At 42.4% G+C, this 23,163-nt stretch overlaps 1 protein-coding gene across 1 annotated transcript in view; it reads right to left on the minus strand.

Moving 5' to 3' along the window:
* cep128 (centrosomal protein 128) overlaps window positions 1–23,163 on the minus strand; it is a 57,001-nt gene that overhangs the window by 1,808 nt on the left and 32,030 nt on the right. Inside the window, exons 19-25 of the mRNA XM_080491040.1 lie at window positions 21,745–21,937; window positions 14,283–14,332; window positions 11,327–11,350; window positions 6,697–6,774; window positions 6,326–6,439; window positions 3,581–3,689; window positions 926–1,136 (exon numbers count right to left, since the gene is read on the minus strand). Of these exons, the coding sequence (XP_080347166.1) occupies window positions 1,075–1,136; window positions 3,581–3,689; window positions 6,326–6,439; window positions 6,697–6,774; window positions 11,327–11,350; window positions 14,283–14,332; window positions 21,745–21,937 (630 nt within the window). The 3' untranslated portion in view covers window positions 926–1,074. The remainder of the gene's footprint in view (window positions 1–925; window positions 1,137–3,580; window positions 3,690–6,325; window positions 6,440–6,696; window positions 6,775–11,326; window positions 11,351–14,282; window positions 14,333–21,744; window positions 21,938–23,163) is intronic.

A 23,163-nucleotide genomic window follows, 5' to 3' on the forward strand; every position in this document is an offset into this window, starting at 1 on the left:
ATACCTTGATTGACATTGACAGCTAGAATATTGATATAGTATTTTATTTTATTTTTTTAAATCCAGTGCTGTCATACGTTTTTTAATCAGGTTAATCACCTGGTTGATGTGGATTAATTTCGATTAATCACGATTTGTTTTTAATCTGAAATAATCACGTTTCCTGTTGCACTTAATGTTTTCTCTTTTTCAAAACAAACGTTTATCCACATTAATGTTCCTGTTACTCCGTCTTCAACCAGCGACACAGTAACTTGTTGATATTGTCCCAGAGGAGACACATCACTCCTGGTCTGTCTGCTCCTGGAGTTAAAACCAAACCAACATGGCGGCTCGGTCACAAACTTTCTCTTTTATGACTAAAACAGTTCAGCAAAACGTACTTTTGAAAACATTTGAGGCGAGAAATCTGTGCTGAATCTGTCCTCGTTTTGATTCCACTACTGCCAGTATCGACGTCGTAAGGAAAGTTACACGTGTCAGTTCGCCACTCCGCTTCATTTGCAGTAAGTTAGCTGGGTGCCAATTTATGCAAACTAACTCAAGGTTAATAGACAGATCCAGTGGACACGAACTTTCATTCTGCTGCAGATGGGTTAATTGCATTAAAAATGATTAGTCAGATTAATCATGATGACGAATTAATCCACATTAATTGTGACATATCGATATGTACCTAAGTATTGATATTTTGGCACATCCAGCCCCCTATTGGTATGGTAGTGAATTACTTCTATCGACGGGGAAGGATTGATTGATTTAGGAATGCATTGGCGTAATATGTCACCTTCAAGTAGAACAACATTAGTAGGAAGTAACAGTGTAACTACTTTGGCTTCAAGCATTTCAAATCTAATAAATAATCTACATGTGGTTCCTCTTCATAAATAACTTTAAAAAATACTTTCACAGTGCTCAGACTTACACGTCCTCTTCGCAGTCTCACCCTGCTGGAGCTCTCCGAGCGAGTCGAGGTGGAGGATTATTGTTGAGTTGTCCTTTGCGCTGGACGAGCACCTGGCAGGTGAAGTCGGTCGGCGTTTGGCCTTGCAGAGATACCGATCGAGGCTCCGGCTAATCTGCCGGGGTTCTGGCCCCCGGCGCTTCCGCAGTCCTCCAAGTCTGAGCTGGTGAGGCTTTGAGCGGGACGCACGGGGACGGAACAGAAAAGGAAAAGGTGGTCACATTCACAGCTCGTCTGTCCCGCAAAGTGGGAGGACAACACTCCTTCCTGTCGTTAGACAGCTCGCTCTTTTCGCAGAGGCGAAACACGACCGGCTCGCGTTCCCTCTGCCAAAAATCACGAGTGTGTGTGATAATTACTTAGTGTATCAACGCGAACGACAACGAGGTGCCGACGCGTTTTGGCCGCCGTGGATCTCAGGAGGAGAAATGGACTGAGAGTGACAGAAAAGTGTGCTCCTCTCACGCGGTGCCAATTTTTGAGAAGCAGCTTAGGAAAGTGCGACAAGTGATGCTTGGCTGGGAGCCACACACACACACACACACACACACACACACACACACACACACACACACACACACACACACACACACACACACACACACACACACACACACACACACACACACACACACACACACACACACACACACACACACACACACACACACACACACACACACACACACACACACACACACACACACACACACACAACATTGATGGATAGTTCGGGCGGTGCATGCCAAGTTAAATACTGACTACAGAAGTGACAGCATGAGACTGACTGGGGAGGAAGAAAAAAAAACATCATTTCAAAACAAAGACATGCAGATCATTAGAAACAGACCAGATGTGAATCTGAACAAAAGGAGCGAAGAGTTTCGGGTCAGGTGGATATTCACTCGTCTTTTCTGGACACCGTTTCTCGTCCCGGTGCTGTAATTGCTGTTGTTGACAATCAGTGCCAGAAGAGAGCACAGTCTGGATGTTTTCAGCGTCACTTCCAAATCTCTCTCTGCACTAATGGAGCCTCGCAAATGTGAGAGTCATGTGTCTTAATGTACCAACACCCACACGGCATCACAATGGGAAACCTTCCGACCGTTTGCCAACAGCGTGTCGGGTCCCTCCACGTTTTAGCAAATCATCTATAATCTAAAATAATTTTTGGACTTTTTGATTCATTGGCCCACAGGATATTTTCCCTGCTTCACCTCCTTCCATGTTAAATGAGCTTACGATCTGAAGATGAGAGCGACAGTTCTGCTTTTGCTTTTTTTTTGAAGTACTGTTGAGCATTATGGGATTCGGTGAAATTTGAGATCTTTGTGTGCGGAGTTCCCCAAATCTAATCTGATATGATCAAATGTCTGAGTATACACATATGCAGTTCAATTCAAAAGTGACAGTGAAAGATCCAGAACTGAGCAAGAGATCCAGCAGTGAAAGCTACCTGCATTAATAAAAGTTGAATAGCTGTGGCATCACAGCCACGCTGAGGCCTTGGTTATACGACAACTTTTTCAAGTGAAAATTTAAAAATTCCGTTGTGTTTTGGTTGCCCGTTTACACGACAATGGTGCTTGGAGCCACTGAAAACGGAACATTTCGAAAACAGTTCCCAAGGTGGAACTTATTGAATGTGCTCTGACTCCATCTCCATGGAAACGGGGAAAAAACTATTTTTCTGAAACGCTGCTACCACACATTTGCACCACGACCGGAGTAAAATTGTTTTGTCTGTCCATGGACAATAACAACACTCCAGAGTGCCATGACTCTGATTTAATCACTGTTAACAGCAGTGCAACTTCGTCGTCTGTCCATACGAATGTCTGTGTGTGGATGTTTATAGTGTATTGTTCTCTGATGTGTGGTAACAAGAAAGCTACATCTTTTTTATTTTTTTTTTGCATTTCTTCCATTTCCATGTAAACGGACATCATTTTCAAAAATGTTGCCATGTTGCAATCTTACTTGTGGTCGTGTAAACGGGGCCTGAGTTTGTGAAAATGTGCTAAAAGCTGCAGAAACAGTTCCCTGAAGAGGTTCACTGTGGCAGGTGAGATTCAGGTTTTTCTTGATAAACTTCAGATTTCTCATATTTGGACTTGGAACTGCATCAGAAACGGACAACCGACGGACCGCCGTCCCCATACTGCGTGGGTTCAGTCATTTTAAGCACATTTGAAGCGGGAAAACATTCAAATTAATCCTAATTGCTGTATTTCTGGGTTCGATTTCAAAGTAAATGAAATGTCAAAAGCCCACATGTTGAATACAATCAGAGACATGCAAGCATCAGTTTCCATCAATTATTTGCCGGCGTTCTGGTAACTCCGTGCTGAAGAGGAGCTCTGGGAGTGAAATTAAAATCATTGACAGAAGAAGAAATCAACTGGAATGATTTTATTGGGATCCACACGGATGCACTGATGTGATTGAAGAAAGAATCTTCCAGCACAAGCCGCAGACGTGTCGAAGCTAACAAACATCGGAGTATGTAAATGAAACCCCGACGGACCACAGCTGCAGCTACCCGATATCCTTCACTGTGCATTCACCGTGAGGAGCACACCACTCAGCTGACCCCCCCCCCCCCAGAGTACTCACAGAGAGCGTCAGATCTCAGCGAGCTGCCGAGGAGCGCGTCGGGGCCTTTGATGGAGGAGGAAAGAGCCGCCAGTTTCAGGCTCCGGGACGTGGCGTCCAACTTCTCGTCCTGGAAAACAAGAGGATGTGACGACTGAACGCCGGGGAGGAAAACCGGCCCAGCGCTGGAAAGGAGACTCAAACTAGCGTGAAGTTTTTAGTGGATGTTCACAACACTTTGGCCTTGTCAGACTCAAGTTTTACTCCACCCGACTCAGTAGCAAAGCTTCCAGGTCTAAATTGATCCCAGTGGGCTGAAGCAATGTAGATTTCTTTGTGTTTTTTTTTTTTTTTTTTTATCAGAATCAGAGGGGATGTTTCACGTACAGTACGTACAGAAACCTGTTCTCTGGTGTGCTTCTCTTACTATCACACTATTCACCATATTGAGAGGCCTGAGTAAAACCTTTAAGAAGGTATACTATAAAAAATGCCACTTATCCGCAAAGTAATCCACTCAGAAAGGCAACTAACAGGCTCCGACGCCGAGCACACAGTCAAAATCACCGAGAGTCGACTTTAGAGGAGCCGTGGTCCTCGCAGAGCGTCGATCTCAGCGGGGTGCAGTCTGTCTGTCACAGGAACAAACACTGATTTCATCAAGTTTAAATCCACACGAGATCCGCGGAACAAGTTCCTTCAAAAAACTGTGTGCGAGTGTCGAGAGAAGAACAAAACGCTCACATTCCTGCTGTTTATTTACTAAGTTCGGATCATTTGAAAGAGAAAGACGACACTCTCGCTTTGCAACAGTTATTATTATTCTATGTATTTTTTTTTTCATTATAAATTTGGATCGGTTCTTTCACGGGTAATGTAGAACGACTGTGCTTATGATCAGGCATGCATTCTGAAGATGAAATCGATTTAAACACATAAATGATGAAAGGGTACAATCAAAAATTAAGTTAGAAGATGGGAACAAGGTTATTTTATAGGGAGCTTCTTTTTGGTTTTTAATGGAAATACTGTATAGTCAAATTAAATATCACTCTGATGTGGTTCCAGAGGATCAACTGAGGTCCAACACCTACAGTTTATCAATTTTTTAACAAGCAAAACTGTGATTTCTGTGTGATGGCTCCTTTAAACAAGAACAAAGTATTTCGAAGCAGTGTCGTAATCTGTGTTCAGCAGAAGTCACTGAAACAGGAAGTGAAGCGAAGCTGCAAATAGCAAACCTGGATGAAGCATGAAACTTTTCTGAAATGGAAAAAAAACAATAGGTTTTCATTTGAAGTGTCACGTAAACGGGGCCACAGTCTGTAATAAATAAACCGTGAGGCAGAAAGTTCCCCCTCGGTCCCAGAGGGAAACCATTCCCAATGCGTCTGAATCGATTCGTCTGAATTGTCAGATTTTGGTGCATCGTCTGAAACAGCACCATGACAAGAACTTACTTTTAATCAAATTCGGCTGAAATGTTTTAGAAAGAAGTCGATTCAGTTGTTTGGTTACTTTACACCAGGGGTGGGAAACTCATTTCCTCAAAGGTCTTCATGGAAACTTCCCCCCGCTACCGAGTACCGAGAAATAAGTTGACTTTAGCTAAATAACAATCATCTCTTGATAAAAAGCTTATTTTATTTATTTTTACACAATTTGTATGAGTTATTGTTTAAACCATCCTTTCCCCACTGTGACACATCAATTTTTGCGAGTTTGTTCTTACGTTGTGCTTCTATTAATTTGAATCTGCATCAGAGACCCAACAGAAATTGCTTCGGATGCGGCGCTTGTGTGTTACATACAGTGATGCAAATTCCTCAAAAAGCTTGTTTAGATGTTCCACAAAATATTCTGATCGGAAAGGGAACAAATTGAGTTTCTCCCTGAAACCTGGATTTTGCTGGGAAATGTTTTTTTTTTTATTTATTTTACTCTCCCGGTTTTAAACAACCCTCTCTAAATGCAGCACTCTGTGATTCTGCTACGAGGCAACAACATTAAAACCCCCCCCCCAAAAAAAACAACCCTGATTAAATAGTGTCATTTCCGGGAAAAGAACCACAACGACATGTAAACAGAAGCTGCCTGTTTACATGTTTACAAGACGGATGCCTTGTAGCCACGTTCCATCCATCCTGCTTCTATTAGGCAAATGCAATCGCCGCTTATTACTCGACGCGGGACTCATCTGGCAAACCGACGGAGTATTCTGGCACACCAGAGCCATTTAAAAAGTGTGTGTATTATCTGTTTAGCGGAGGTTGCAAGCTGCAGATGGCGATCGGCTGTCAACGATGATGTTTTGATGGCTCCGCCGCAGACACGACGGCGGCAATTAACAGCGGCTGGTTAAAAAAATAGAATATAGAAAAAATAAAATAAAAAATAAAAAAAAAAAGGCGGGCTTTGTTCGAGCACGAGATCCGTGCCATTACCGGGGGCCCGCGCCGCTCTGTCCACCCGTGATGCATCACCGGCACGCGAAATTATTCATTTATTCATACAAAGTTGCAAATTAAAGTGCAGTGTGCACACGGGCATCTGTGTGGGTGAGCGAGACTCATAAATGGCTCTCCAAAGTCAGGCTATCCCTATCCAAACAGCTGCTGTTTGGACAAAGCCACGCAATTAACCACTGAAAGAGGTGTGGGGGGGGTGGGGGTGGGGGGTAAAACACACTGTGTGGGTTGTTGTTTGGAAATGCGGGCTCTTGTACGGCATTAGGAAGCTCATTTGTATAGAGTGCGGGGATCATACTTTGTACTCCTGGATCCTGCGTTTGGACTCGTCCAGCTGGTGCTGCAGGTCCCAGACGATCTCCTTGTATTTACTGTAGCGCTGCTCCATCACCTCCCTCTGCTGCTGCGACTCCTCAACACACAAACACCAAAACCTCCGTCACCAACGATCAACCGACGCAAACGCCTTGGAAGGAGTGGAAAGGCTTAAAGTCGAAATGGAGGCAGATACGTTGAACGAATGGATAAATGGGAGGCTTCATGGCAATCAGAGAGAGAGATAGGTGCAATTAAAAGGATAATCCTGCTGAAATCTCTTTGTGTTTCACCGCATTTACGTTTAGTCATTAAAGGCGAGAGATCAAGACGACTCAGCTAATCTGAACTCACCTCTAAATCTCTGAAGTTCTCCATCAGACACTGTTTCTCTGGAATCGACTCCAAGTGGTCGAGGGCTGCTCTTGTGGTCTGGAAACCGGAGAAACACAAAACAAAAAGAACGTCAAGGGAAAAGAAGTTGAAATAATTGCCTTTTTTCAAAGTATCTTAGCAGCATTTGTCACTACAGGTAAGGAATACAGTCAGTTAGTGATGCTCTATTAAGCTGTATAAACATGTTTTTGCTTCACATTATGAAACCATTAATCTTATGTTGCACAGCTGTTATTGTCTATACTCCTATATGAATTTCCTTTTTCATTTAAACAAAAAAAACTTTAATAAATCCTTTTAAAATGGAATGGCTGCAGCCAATAACCATAATAATATATCCAAAAGTGCATAAAATAGGGTTAGGGTTAGTTAACCCTATATAATTATATTCTTTCATTGCAGAAACGCAATCTGCAACACTCTCTCTTATTGCCTTTAAAACTTTAAAAATGGGCAAAATCATTACATCACTGGTCATTATTACATTATATTGGCTGATGAGGGGTAATCTGGAACAGAAAACTATTTCATCCGAACGTTTTAAAGCAATTTCTACCCATTTTGCCTCCATTTTGTACAAGAACAACATAATAAAAAGACCTGGAGCGAATCTGTCCGAGTGTCTCGATGATCTCATCGATCTTTTCCCCTAATTTGAACCCTCACTGTTAGTTTTCGTCGTTTCCCAGCGACATTTGTTCTCGACGTCTTTGTCAACGGCGGTTCTTTGTCTCGTGTTAAAAAACGTCACATTTCCAAGGGAAATATTGCCAAAAAATATGAAATCTGACAGACATGCATTACGTCTGAAATGAAACGGCCATTCTTATTGGTGGAAATCATTCCTTCTCAGCCAATCAGTGACCTGGTTACTATTTCTTTGTATGAGACAGGATTCATTTCCTGTCTTCAGCGAGACAGTAAAAGTTTCGATACGATTCGATGTGATTATCAAGAGTGTGAGAAATATTCAAAGTACTACTTTCAAGGAGCAGAAGCAAAACCAGGCTGACAGGTTGCTAACGGCGGGCCGCTCGGGGAGCGTTTAACCTCGACTTTTTTTGAAAAGTGTGGGAGCGACACTCACTCCCGTGATTAAAATTCCAAACAATAGCACAGTCGGAGAATAAATAAATCAGGGCCTTCGTGAAACCGATGAAATAGTATTAATATGAGACACTGAGACCGAATCAAATCCGGCACAACATGTTTTCAGATTCTGATCACCGCACATGTAAGAGACTCTGAAACGCAACAAACTGGAGGATCCGTCATGATCGAGGCTACAACAATTCCATTAATTGATTCCACCTCTCCCTCACGTGGATTCTCCCCGTTCATTAGCGGCGAGACGATCAAAGACAGCCGGGAAACGTCGAGACGTCGCTCTCAGTCAAGGGTCACCTGAAGCATTGATTACCCACGAAGGCGGCGCAGCCACATCAGACGTCCGTGGGCTCCAACCGCCTCGTGGAAGTCGACCGGCGCCTTTGTATTTGCACAGATAATAGGGATCTGGTGCCCAAACAACAAAGGTCCTCGGCTGATACTGTTATGTATTATTTATATCCTCCCACATGACTAAAGCGGAATGCCAAGTAGTCCGCTCTGCATATGAAATGTGCTACAACCTTAAATAAACTGGATTTTAAGTTTCACTCAGCACATCTAAGGCACTACCAAACTCAATAATAATCCTTTCAACCTATTTTCAAGGTGAAAATTGCCAGAGTTGTTGAAGAAGCGTAGTTTTTCCTGTAATACACCGCATGCTCCGCTGTAGAGCTATAAATATTATTGTTTCAGAGCTTTTTAAAGCGGTTTGTAGCTTGGAAAAATATTGCTAAAACCTGCCTTGCAAATGAAATGAGTTCATTTTACACCCTTGTTAACAGCGACCACTGGAACACCTTCGATGCAATAGTTTCACCTCCAAATTGACACGACGACTAACGTGTTGAACATTGGAAAAAGTGCAAACTGATTAGCACGTAATAATTAACTGCATGAGAGGTGAGCGGAAGAGTCAGGCCACATCCACACGAGCCAAAACGATCTTTTTCGTTTACAGTTTCCGGGCTTTTAAAACGCCGCCGCATGTGGATGATCGGCCAAAATTTTTCATGTTGGGCCACTAGTGGGTGCTGTTGGTTGTTTTTGTGAGGAAATGACAAACATGCACGCAACAAAACGCGATAGACATTACTAATGGGAGTACACTCGTATAGAGAGACGCCGAAGTTGGGTTGCTTTCGAAGTGCTTCAAAACGGAAAGAGACAAAGTAGATGTGGAAAATAAAGCAAAGATGAAAGAAAAGTGAGATCCACGGTGTGAACTGCGTGGATTGGGGTGTTTGCAAGGCGAGCGAGAGAACGAGCACGAGTCTCAACAACAACAACAAAAAAAAAAAAAAAACTTTTGCGCCACGAAAACCAGCATGCAAGCAGTGAGCCAGGCAGGGACTCTGCCTGAAAAACAGCACCGCTCCCCGTTAGTCCTGGCGTAAACAATAGCCGCATAGTGTGTGTGAATGCTCAGCAGTGTGCCAAATTCAACACAGGATGTTGACAAACAAATTTTCCTCTTTCATGATTTTTAAATGAAATGCATGTTTTCTCTGCTTATTTCGTCATTGCGTCGAGTTTTTTCCTCCGCTTCATGTAAATGTGAGTTAAGTTTTTGCTTTTACTGCATACAGGCAGACATAAAGCATGTAGGATGTTCTTACTGTGTGGAAATACCATCCAGTCTAACCTCAGGCCTTTTCGTAACTGTTTTATTTTATTTAATTTTTTTAAGCTTGTTGTGTTTATTTTTCTGTTTACCATTGTTCACTCTTGCCATAAGACATTACAGTGACTCACTACACAACAATCGTGAGGTATTAAGTGGTATTAAAAACGATTGAAATGCATCGTTTTTGTATTTTCTTTTCAGAAAAGAATAAGGACTGGGAGTCATGACACTCTGGAGGCCGCCATGTTTGATACGGTCCATCTACTGAGCATGTGCAGAGGAACGATTCACTACAGCGCTGGTGCGCATGTGCTTTGATTTGTTGTGCATTGTTTCAGAAAAGTTGTGTTTTTACCCCGTTTACACGGAGGCAGACCGAGTATTTTCGAAATGTTCCACTTTGGGCGCGGTTTTCAAAAAGTTCCGTTTTCAGTGGCTCTGAGCAAAGGCAACGAGAGTAATTCGTTTTCACATAAAAACGTGTAAAATGCGCTTAAATCGCTTGTAGGTGTGAATTAAGAAATCCTGCGTTTATTTCTGCTTTATCTCTTCTAACTAACCACAGCAATGTTTGGTCTTTCTGACTTTTAACATCTCACACTAAATGGGGAAAACTGATTAAAGTAAAAAGACAATAAAAAGGTACCATAAAAAAAAAGTACAGTACTTAGTTCCCTACATGGAAAGTAGAGAAGCGTACAAGCAAAGATTGCTTGTTTTGCATTGATTCCAGCATGTTGTGGTTATGTGCTATTGAATTTAAATATCATTTCAAGAACATTATTTTCAGCAGCTTGCTCCTTCAGTTCCACTGGAAACATCTTTACACACTGTTGGTGCTTTCCGATCGTTCGGCCCTTCCCACTAAATCATCACCGTCGGAGGCGCAGTCGATAACAGTTTGCAATCAAACACTTTCTGCTGCTTCCACTGTAAACACAGCTTCTGTAGTATGGATTGAAAAAAAAGAAAAGAAATGGAGTTGTGCTAAGCCCATATTGGTACCACACATGATACGGCATACCGCCCGGTCACTTCAATAGCTAATTGAGGACCGCTGTTACGACGCACTCGGCACAAGCTTTAATTAAGTCACTACTCAAGCTGCACTCCAATCTATTCATCCCTTCACTGTATGTTTCTATGGGCTTCCTGCTCCCATTCAGATGGAGCGTTCAGTCATGAAAGGAGCCAGCTGTTACAAGGCATCACACTGATTGCCGTGCTGAATGGCACACTGACACGCAAGTTAAAAAAAAATAAAAAAAATACTCTGGATGATTCCCACCACCCGAGGCTGAGCGGGAGATAGGTCGATGCGTCCTGCCACTGTGGAGTTGCCGCGCGAAAGGAATTATGTGAGTTTGATGGCGGTCCGGGGTATTTCCTCGTCTTGCTTGCCGCAGCTAATTGAAGGCTGGAAGTAGACAAGCGTGCCGCATAATTGTGATGGATGGACAGCTTGGACCACGACAGCATCAATTCATTTCATTCCCTCCTTGCCAGAGAGAAAGTCGGGTCAATATGACCTTTCAGCAGCGCTGGCTAATTCCTGCCTGACGTCTAATAGCTGATTAAAGGATGTCAGTGGTGGACGTTAACAGTTTGGACGGTCGGGTCAATATCGCATCGCCGGCCCGGTTCTTAACCCCGTCGGCAAGACTTACATTGAATAACGGAGCTCTGAGCTTCGACTAAAGCAATCATTTCTAAACAAACGCAGCCCCGGGTGAACCTGCAGACGCAGCTAAAACAAACGCTTGCTCAAAGTCAACACGCTTCTAATTTTACGACTCCGGGGCTCATGAGAACACCGGGTCTTTAAAAAAAAAAAAAAACTTCAAACCTTACCATTTCCATATCCAGTACACGATCCTGTGAAGACAAGACAAACAGCAGCATTTGTTCACCTGCATTCATGAAGACAAAGTCTACAGTTGATTGCCAAATACATGGCACCTGTTATAACCCCGGCTCGGGGAAAAAGGACTCACTTTTGAACGAATATAACGAGAAAAAAAAAACTGCCGCAAAAAGAACCAAAACACAAAAACCAAAAGAGAGAGCAGAGTGCTACGCTGAGGGAAAAAAAAGAAGGGACACAATCATCGACAAATAATCATGAGCGAACAAAATTGGGAAGTAATTGGGAGGCGATGAAATGTGAAGCAGGGATTTACAAACACATTGAACTTCTCACAATTATTACACAACTTCAGAAATACGGCACAAGTATCTCAAGTTTCCTTCCTCCAATGTTGTTCGCTCGCGATTTGTTTGCTGTTTATTTGCGGATAAGTAATGATATAGAGATACATTAGTGATATTCACTTCATCCGCCAGTGACCATAATGCTACTGCTGATTTATGCACAAAGATGTTTTCAAACAGTTGCTCTCTCACATTGAGCTGCTTGTTTTTAAATATCTCTGCCTACTTTGAACTGTTCATCAATACTCAACCTCATGGAACTACTTCTATTGAAGTTCCTGCAACGTTTTCCGTCAATATTTTATTAGAAAAACTCGAAATTCAGCACATATACTTCAAAACCCAGAGCTGGTATTGATTGCTAAGGAGTATTAAACAATGAATCCCACTTGATCATCAGTCACAGGTAATACACAGATTACAATATAAAGGCAGATGTTGTGCGAGTTGCCATCTGCCAAAAAACTAGAAACTGAGATACAACTAAAACGCTGACACGTCCAATTTTCTGTCCGGCGCCAAATGCAACATGAATCCCTTATTTTTTTTTAAATTTTCATAAAGACTGGAGTGCATTGTGACCCAAAGAAATACAAGTGGAAGATGAAAACATCCCGTCACATGGAGTTTTGAAGAGAAAAGCACAGAAGCAAAGCAAACAACCATAAAGGGATGCATGCAAATAACGCCCCGGGTCTGAATAGTTAGTGAGGAAACATGATTACCAGTGTCGGTACTGGCGTCACAGGGAAATAAAACAAACTCCACATTTGCATATTTTGCAAGCCGTGAGCAGAGGGACACAAAATCTCTGAATCGCCTTTAGAGAGTCACACAATCACACAGCGTCATGATGACCTATGTAACTGTTCATAATTGTAACGGTGGATTAAATAGATTTCTATCTCAAAAAGTGTAAAAATCTAAATTTTATAACAAAATCACATGTTCATACTTAATAATTAAATATTTTACAGAGATTGATGGTTGGGCGTGTTTTTCTATGGTTACTTGAAATTAAGAGTTGTATGGATGGATGGACGGATGAATGAATGAATGGATGGATGGATGGATGGATGGATGGATGGATGGATGGATGGATGGATGGATGGATGGATGAATGGATGGATGGATGGAGAAACGAAGAGTTGGATGTGTGTATGTATGTATGGAGAAATGGAGTTTGATGTATTTATGGATGGATGGATGGAGAAATTAAGAGTGGGATGGATGGATGGATGGATGGATGGATGGATGGATGGATGGATGGATGGATGGATGGATAGAGAGTTGTATGATGGATGGATAAACTTTTTAGTAAGTTTTGTGAAATTTTCTCTAACTTGAGTGACGACCACAAACAAAACTAAAATGAGTGAGCATTAATAAAACAACAACAAATCTCAGATGTGTTTCACTATATGACTTTAAAACGCGAGGCCCGGTGAAACGACATACATAGCAGAGAGATTGTCAGTGTGTGTGTGTGTGTGTGTGTGTGTGTGTGTGTGTGTGTGTTGCCGACAGATGAGATAAATAGAATATTCCAGCAAATGTGTAACAAGGGAAGGAAAAGCACGCACGCACGCACACACGCGCGCACACACACACACACACACACACACACACACACACACACACACACACACACACACACACACACACACACACACACACACACACACACACACACACACACACACACACACACACACACACACACACACACACACACACACACACACACACACACACACACACACACACACACACACAGCTCGCACCTCTCATCCTTCCTGACTGATGTTTTCTCTCTAACGATGCATAAGTGATGCTGTTCCTCTTATCTGCCACTCAAACACACACCTGCTCTTCCCTCCAACTGGCTTCACCCCCCCCCCCCCCCCCCCCCGTCCCTGCCTGTAATGTGTTGATGGCTCTTAACAATGATACTTTTTTTTATATATACCTAAGCCCACCCCTTTCTTTTTTTCTTTTTTCTATACACTTGTGTCATGTCCTTCATTCTCTTTCATCTCATCCTTCATAATTAAAAGCTGGGCTGCGTCTGAGAGCTCAGGCAGGTGCTATTATGCAGCCACAGATGGGACCAATATCCGATACAAGCATTCACATTTAGAGAAAACACTCTTCAGACAGCAGTGTGTGAGTGTGTGTGTTGCAGTTTAATGGCGAGTAGAGGCGCCGGGGACCGGCCCACTCCAGACAAGGTGAGTTGGTGGCCTGCCAAGTGTAGATGCTGCGGTATTGAAAGACTAAGACAAGGCCTCCGGTGGCTTTTAAACTCCAAGGCCTCGTGACTGCAGTAATTAGCTCCTTGTCCTAAGCGAGGCCGTGAGGATTCTGTCAGGCCCGCAGCTGCAGATTAACACAGCTCAAATGACCAAAACTTCTGCAGTTACTCCAAAACAAATCCACAGATGACTAAACTGGTACCAACTGGTGCTTTGGTCCTTCTTTTTTTCCCTTTTTTGGGCTCCGTAGCTGAAATGAGTTCAGCCGGGTAATATACTGTTTAGAATGCAGAAGAACAGATGTAGACAGATATGGATGAGTAAAGCAGCATGACACTGACCTGAAGGCTTCTCATTTCCTCCTCCTTCCTGCGACTCCTCTCCAGCAGCTCTGAAATGAGAGAGGAGATGTTGCCGCTGATAAATTAAGACGGAGTGGCACCAAAAAGAAAAAAAGAAGAAAAAAACTCAATTTCAGGTGAAATTATGTTTGTGGTTCGTCCCGGCTGCATGAGGGTCGATCAGATGTTACTCATCCGTCTTTGGGAGGCGTCACGTAGCATCAGAGGCTCGGGGTGCGTCCGAATAGTCCCTCCTATCTCCTTTCCTATCCAAATCACCCTTGGTCTTGGAAATATTTGTAAATCTGTAAGCTGGTAAACTCAGTCACAGGTTGTGTTAATCTAAGCATCTTGTTAAGCTGTTTCTCTCATTAGAGCGGCGGTGTCAAACATAAGGCTCGTGGGCCAAGAGGCTCCAATCTGGTTGTAAAATGTTGTAAAAATTTCAAAGAAAACTGATTTCAAAATTTGACAAAATTTGCCTGGATGCAGCCCCTGATCTAAAATGAGTTTTGAGGGTTTTTTTTCACCCCAGTCAAACATTCCTCAGTGATCAGTTTTCAGTCGATGAATAAAAGAAACGTCAGACATTCTGCACCACAGAGCATTAATTAACTGTGTTTTGGTCACGTGATAAACCCCCCCCCCCCCCCCAACGCAGCTTGACGCCAGTAGATTATGTTTACAGGTAGGAGAAAGACAAACTCCCCGTGTGTTTCTTGATGATTGCAGCATCAAACTGCTTTTAATTACAGTCACCGGCTGTCTAATGAGATGTTGATTGAGAAAAATAACTCTGAATTTACCGAGCAATTTTGGGTTTGCCGAGCAAATGCAACAACAATCATCCATTCTGTTTGGCACGGAGCCGAGCGAAGCAAGCTGTGCGCAAATAGTTTTAATAGAATTACAGGGATTTAAACCAAGAAAATACAAAAAAATAAAATAAAATGGTTCAAAAACATCACATGGGCCATAGATACAATCACAGACCAACAATAATTATGTGCCCAATTTGGGTTGGACTATTGTCCAAATTCAACACTGCGGGAATGATTGTAACTTCAAACTTGACGGTCAGCGAGTCCGAGCGTCAGACATTCACAGAAACAACTAGAATCAGCTTGAGACATCAAATTTCTTTTATACTGGTTACCTATATGATCTGGAATAGAGGTAAGAATTCTTCTCTTATAGAGCCAAGCTTTAAACAAAGAGAACATATCATATATTGTTCTTATCATATTATCTATCTTTAGAGCCAGTTACCACTTTCAGTTCAAGAAGCTTCGACTTTTAAGGTCGGGTATCAAACTTGAGAGGCTCGTGTCCTCCAGGACCATTTTCTTTGTTAAGCTGCCAAAGGTTTAGGCTTGATTGGAGACCTTAATCAATGAATTGAGCTTTCTTTCTCTCGTAACTCTTCAACATTTATGCCATTTTCTGCACGACAAGATGTATAATAACAACAATGGAAAGGCTTGTTAGAGCACGATATGTAACAACGACCCAAAATGTAAAATTGACCCAAAATGTTATAAAATAAAATGTACTAAAACCATAAATGTAATAACTGGTCAATAATGTAAACAGATTTAACACGAATTTAAATGTGATCTTAACATGTTTAATGTTTATACAGTATTTTATACTGATGATTGGAGAAATAGATTACAGATTATAGAGAACAGAAGACGATTAATGACATGAGCAACAGCAATCATACATAAATACCACAAACTGTATGTAGATATATGTAGAAACAAATAGTGCAAATTTTTAGAACTCGTTCTTTCAGTGTCTTTCAAATTGAAGCAGTTCATTCATAAATCATTGTCTCACTTTATTTATTACTCTATTTGGGGAAAAATATTTTGCCTGCCCCATGATGTATTATTAAAAAGGTTTTCTTTAAAGGAGACATATCATGCTTTTAAATCCTTCCTTTTTACATATAAATCATACAGTTGTGGTCTATATAAAGCGGAACTGCAATGCTTGGGTCTGAATTCCTCATTATTAGAGCTCCACAGGCCCCTTTTCTACCCCTTTTCTGATGTGCTTCTGAGAGCAACTCGTTTTGGGGCGGTCTCTTCAAATGCAAATGAGACACTTCATACCCCGCCTCCTCTCCAGGTTGCAGAGGTGACACTCGGTTCAACGCCACCCTGTTCGGCCATCTTTGTAGTTTGATAGAACAGATACAATTATCTAGCGGCGCAGAAACTTTATATTCACACATTATTTACAAAATGTCAACAACGGAAGATTTGTCCATCCAGCCATACATGTTGGAGCCAGAGTCGGACCCGGCGGAGCGAGATGAAAATGACGATGATGCATCTGAAGAACAACGTCTTCATATGGATGTAACGCAATGGTGTGTTACTATATTTACACTAACTTCTCCATCCATGCCCACTACTACAATACTGCCTGTATTACAACGACTATTTAACACAGAAGTTACATTATAATCTAAAACGAGCACACAGCGCTAACATATGAAGACGGTGCAACTGCTAATGCTAACAAAACAATGACAGGGACGTCTTATCATCACACTTTTTAGCGTTATATACAGCTTACCGAAGTGCTCTGTTCGTCGTCTCCATAGATAGAAGGAACTGACCGCTCAATCAGATGAAGTCTTTCGGCAAATCCTTCTTTATACTGGCGGAGGTTGCTGAAGCAGTCGTCCTTAAAGTGCTTCGCGCACACAAAAATGACCTTACCCACAGATGTGGGTACATTTCTGTGAAAAATAAAACTCAACCAGGCACTTCGAAAAGGTTCTGATGCTGGGAGACGGTGTAACGAAGCATCCAACAACCGAACATTTCGACTTATCCTCTCGTAACTTCGACACCCTTAGGTTGGACTACAAAATCGCAGCGAGAAACAAAAATGGCGGATTGCTCGAAGTGTCGATGTCCTAATTTGGCAGTTCCGCCGGGAATACTGTGACGTCATTGTTCAAAAAACGTAATAGAGAATAGAAAAATCGAAACGGATCGCAAAATATGACCAAAACAGAATATAAAGATATCAACGGAGCACCTGAAGAGACTACTTTGAACTTTTCTGTACTTCTAAACACTCTAAATATACAACAACATGCATTTAAGGGCTAAAAAAGTGGATTTAGCATGATATGTCCCCTTTAAGTTTTGGCCTCGGGGTCTTGTTACATTATTGACCAGTTATTCCATTTGGGGTTTTATCATACCATTATATCATTTTCAAAACGTTGCTGTGTTAATGCGGGAAATTGTCTTAAAGGGAAATGCAGAAATGACGCATTATATGTCACTAGTTTATATTAATATTGAATTGAAATCAATACAGCTTATGAAATGTCCGTCACCCATACCCATCTTCTTAAACACTTGCACCTGAAACACCTACATGATTGGGCCAGTTAACAAAAATAAACTTAAAACCACCAAACAACATCCTTCAAGTCTAACAAAAGCTACCAGTAAGCGACTGAGTCTGCTGCAACTGCCGAAGTGATCCGAAGTGACTCGCGCTCGATCCCACCTCACCTCGGAGCTGCGGTGGATTCTGCAATACAAAAGCCACTGTTATCTCCGCATGCAGCGCCGACTTATTTTTAAGGGAAAAGGCCAATGGGGAGCACTGCGCTGGTAATGAAAGGTCTGAAGGAAAAGACACAGACCGCAGCCGTAATCTAACACAGATACTGTAAATCACAGTGGCTCTGCAGAGTGCTGGCAACACTCACTAAACTGTGGAGATAAAACTAGTCGATACAAGGTCCCAGAAGTACACAGTTTCAATAAGAATATAGTTGTATAGTGTGACTGTGCCCTGTTATATTTACATGATGGGAGTCTGTAAGTCTTTGTAAGGGAATGCCTCTTGACGATGACATGGATTAAAAGACACACGGACTTTCCAGTGCGTTCAAGTTGCCTTGGAAGTCAAGATTTAGCGCCGCGTTCAGAGGTGCTGAAGTTGTACAAGACCCATCTTCTTGAGGGAAGATGTCCAAGTTTGAATATGGTTCAGAGACCTATAGTCTGGTTTGAACATCTCAGTGTAAAATGCTGGTTTGAATCGTTTGAAAATCTGTATTTTTCAAGGATCATTCAAGAGAGAGGGGTACTCTGTCCGTAAAATAAAAAGGCAGACCTCCACATGGATACACATCCGCTCCCTTCTGCAGTGGCCACAGCATATCGTGTGTTATGCATGTTTGACATCATATCGTCGTATCCCTCGATCCCTCTTCTCTCCCACTTTTTCCCCTGTCAGGGTCTCAGGAAGCTGGAGCCAATCCCAACTAACAATATAGGTGACGGCAGGGTCAAACCCCAGACAGGTCACTAGTACATTACAAGAGCCATATACACAGCTACGGGTAATTTACAGTCACTAATAAACTTCAAACGCACTGTTCAGAACACCCCGGGGACAATTTCAGAAACTGCTGAACTGCTGAGATTTCCCTTGCACAATGGTCTCTCGGGTTTACAGAGAAAGGTCTGTAAAAGAGAAAACGTCTCGTGAGCAGCAGGTGCCTTGTTGATGCCAGAGGTCAGAGGAGAGTGGACAGCCTGGTTGGAGATGTTAAGAAGACCACTCCAGGAGTCTCTCTGCTCAGGAGCAAGAAACTGCGGCATTAGTTCAAAGAGAATCACCAAAACAGGAAAAAGAAAACAATGGGAAAAATGTCGCCTGGTACGATTCCTGGCGCCATATTCAGACGGTATGCTCAGATTGTAGTGTAAACCAGATTTTAGAATCAATAGAGCCACAACGAGTATTTTTGATGACCAAATCAAATGTTTATACCTTCATTAAGTACCCATCTTGTGATGGCGACTTCCAGCAGGAAGCTCAAATCATTTAAAACTGGTTTCTTTATAATAACATAAGAGTTCACTGAACTCCAAACGCCTCCACAGTGACCAGATCTCAACCTTTGGCTTATGCTGGAAGAGGAAATTTGCATCACGGGTGTGAAGCTGATAAATCTGCAGATACTGTTTAGGGGAGATGGATTAACATCTCTGAGATGAAGATGCTTTGATTGCAGGCACTGAAATAGACTGAATAATTCAATGGCTACGTGTAACGCAATGCCTTAGTGTGTCGCAGAGAAACATGTAATCACACAGACTTTACAACAAGTGCCACCAGACACAAACGTAATAATTAGGGATGCAAGGATACCACTTTTCTAAAGTATGAGCACTAACCTTTTGATCCTTGCAGACAGCAAGTACCAATACGAGTACTTATTAAATGCTATTAGGTCTAATTTATACTCTATGACAGTTATGTTAGAATAAAAATAAAAACAAAAAAAAAAATGGCATTTCCTTTTGCAGGGACAATAAATGCACAGATCCAACTGAAGTAACCACATGGTGCAGAAAACGGTTAGATTTAATTACTATACAGACTATATCAGTGCTTTACGCCTGCAGTGAAGACAGACAGAGGCCACTTCTGTCAAACGGCTGACTGGATCCAATGATAGAGTGAAGTGATTCCAGAGGGGGTCTGGGGCAGCGGTTTTATCTCCAGACTGCTTATCGGAGTCCTGCAATGCTCCCACTATAACCAAAAAGCTATAACAACGACAGCACACAGATAGCTGGCTGCCTCTCTGAAGGTTTCCATCATCCAGGCCGAGCAGGACTCGCCCTCCGTCGATGGCCGTGCCGCGTCTTTTCGCTCCCTTAATAGAACACAAATTAGGTCCATTTCCATGTATTGTCCGGATGAAGCACCCAAAACAAGTTCTTCTTATTCTTCCCAGTCGCAGCTCATTAGCAGAGATTCAGTCAAAAACGGGCCCGGGGATGAGGAAGGAAACAAACAAGTCCATTCTCCACAAAAAAAAAAAAAAAAAAGGGACTCAAAGTTCACAGCTATTAAGGCGCTCTCGCAAACATTTGTAATCATGAAACAGACAGACCACTGCGCACTGACAAGTAATAAAAAACAATGCATCAGATTCACAGGCACAACCAGAACTCTTTCCAGGCATCCATTACAACAAAAAAAAACCACGACGTGGTTCAGCAGCAGGCCGGCTCCGAATTAGTCGGTACTCTTAATGAAGATGTGATTACATGGAAATGAGAAAAGAAGGAAACAGGAGATTCGTTTGAAGCGGCGGGATCAATCAAAAGGAATGGTTACGGAGTCCCTGCACTTTCATTAGGAGCTACTTATGGTAAATATTCACGTCTTTCCAGAACAATTAATTCACCTGACGGGGGGGGGATGGGGTGGCAGCGATGGATTCCTTGTCCAATGAGCTCATTTTAACAAGTTTCAACTCCCTGATGAAGAAAACCGACTGGGACTGCTTTCACGGAACGCTGCTGGGCTATCGATTGGGCGAATTATCCATCTCAGGTGAAAGATGAGCACTTTTGATGTTAACCTAACAACCACCGGCAGAACTGGACATAACAATATGCATATGTAGGTGAATTGGACTTTAGACGGACTCGTGTGCGGGACAGACGTTTAATTTTTGTCCCGGCTTAAAATCATCCCTCAAATTGAGAATTTCAACTCGTTACTTTATACAAGAGAAAGATGAGAAAGTCAGAGGGAGGCCAAACGAGCTCGAAAAATCAATCGACTAGACAATTAACAAGACAGCAACACTAGATGAACACCTCCGATGATGAAAACGCCGTTCTAACTAGAAAAAGAAGCGAGGGAACCTGGTGAAGAGCGGCTTCGTCAAAACCCACGCCGTCTCCAAAGACCTCTGCGATTTCAAATGCGAGAAACACGCAGCTATCGCAGATGTAGATGAACTGATGTGTAATAAAGCAAATTTATTACAATCACTAGAACTCAAAATCTGTCTTAGCTTTAATATATCATTAGAAAGTTCACATTTAATGAACTATCGTTTCATAACACATGACAAACCTGAAATTTGAATGAAAAAAAAACTGCAATTTAAACAATATTCTATTTATGTCTTCAAACAATCGGTTACATGTAGCTGGAAGTAAAAATATAGTAGGCGTTTTTAGACTATGATCAGAAACTCTTGGTAAATTCTAGAAATTGTCTTTAGACGCATTTCTACATCTGTGTAGTAATCCGGATCACCTGACTTCATCACATAATACATTTGAAAGTGCGCCCCTGGTGGTCAAATGAATATATAGCAGCCAGTGTCATCATTTCTCACGTGTGGCAAGCTGTCATATTAAACTTTTGCCAATGAGCTGAAAAGTTCCATGAATTACATTAAGGAGCAACATTTATTAGCCTCCACCTCCTGGTTCTGCAGGAGGCGAATAAGAAAATAACATTAAGAAAACACGTCTTCTCCTCTCTTGTACCGACATCACGTTAATGTGTTGGGCCCTCTTCTTCAATTCTTTGAGAGGAAATACTCCTCACACCTTCAGCACTGTTAGATGACGGCAGTGACGAAGCTGAAAGTGCGTACCTTCCTTCTCCGTGCCGAGGGACTGCAGCAGCCTCTCCTGTTGGTCCAGGCGCTGCAGGAGCGCCGCCTGCTCCGAGTCCCGACTCCGCCTCAGGGCCTTGAGCTGATCCCTGGTCTGCTGGTGCTGCTTCCGCAGGCGCTGCTCTCTGGTGTCGCGCTCCCGCACCTCCTCGCACAGCCAGCGGAGCTTCGTCTGGTCGGTTTATCAGAGATATGCATGTATTGGACAATGCCGGATAAAAGCTTCTATTAAAAAAACACACAGGGACACTGGAGGGGGCGTCACCAACACAGACCTCGACACACTGCACTCGGTACGTGTGCTGATAATGAAATTACCCTCCAAACAAGTGCATGTTCTGCTCCCGCGTGGTTCTCTGATAAAGAAATCTGCACACTAATCAATGCAAGGACATTGTGCAGGGACTTAATTTAGACCCCAAAAACTGTCTGATAGGAGAACGTCTCAGTGGAATCCTTATTTTCATACAGCAAAGTGGCAGAAATAAGAAAAAAACACCTCCTCTATCTAAAAGGATTCCTGCTCATTTGCCGTAAAAGTTGACGGAGATCTTGAAAGCGCCGCTTCACTTTGAGTATTATATCATTCAGCTCATGAATGCAACAGGAGCAGAAATACGCGGAGCACAGTGTCAAGACCACCATGGACAATTTTACAATGTTTCCTACAACAGGATGTCACAGTTAAATGAAGTGAATGACTAAATGAGTATTCCAGCTGTGCAAGCCTGTAAGTACTAACTAACGTTTTGGGCTTTTTTTTTTTTTTACAGATATAAAAACTCCTAGTTGAGGGAGCTAATTATCACCATCATTCTCCACTCTTTTAATCCTGGCACAGTACTCCGAGAGCATTTCTGACAGCTCGTATAAATCACGCCGAGAAGAGCTGTGCAAACACATTTAGAAAGTGTATCACTGCCGCAGTCGTAACGACGCATCCCCTCTATATGTTGAGAAATACTGGATGGGAACTATTTGCTCACTGTATGATGAATTGAAAACTGAAGGTAGAGGTATTACGTAGATGTCCCTGATCTTTCGATTACTGTGGAAACAAACTCCGATTTCGATGTGCTCAACACATGTTCTGCTGCGCTAAAGGCTTTTTTCCTCCACAACTAACAATCATTCTCCGGTTGGAGCAGACTTCCCTCCCAGCGTACTGATCGTCTGGCAGCCAGCCAGTCTTAAATCGACACCCGCCAGGCAAAAGAGTTTTTTTTTTTTTTTTTTATGTGTGTGTGTGTAAACGTGCAAAATGTAAATATATACAGAAATGTATGAAAAAAGAAAACAGGAAGCAATGTTGTGCGACTAGTCATCACTGCCAGCAGGAAAGAGATCTGAGAGCATAGTGGGAGGGGAGAGTGGCACGGGGCGGAAACGTTCACTGGG

Source organism: Lipophrys pholis (genome assembly GCF_963383615.2).
Source record: "Lipophrys pholis genome assembly, chromosome: 21".
In the NCBI taxonomy this organism is placed as follows: Eukaryota; Metazoa; Chordata; class Actinopteri; order Blenniiformes; family Blenniidae; genus Lipophrys; species Lipophrys pholis.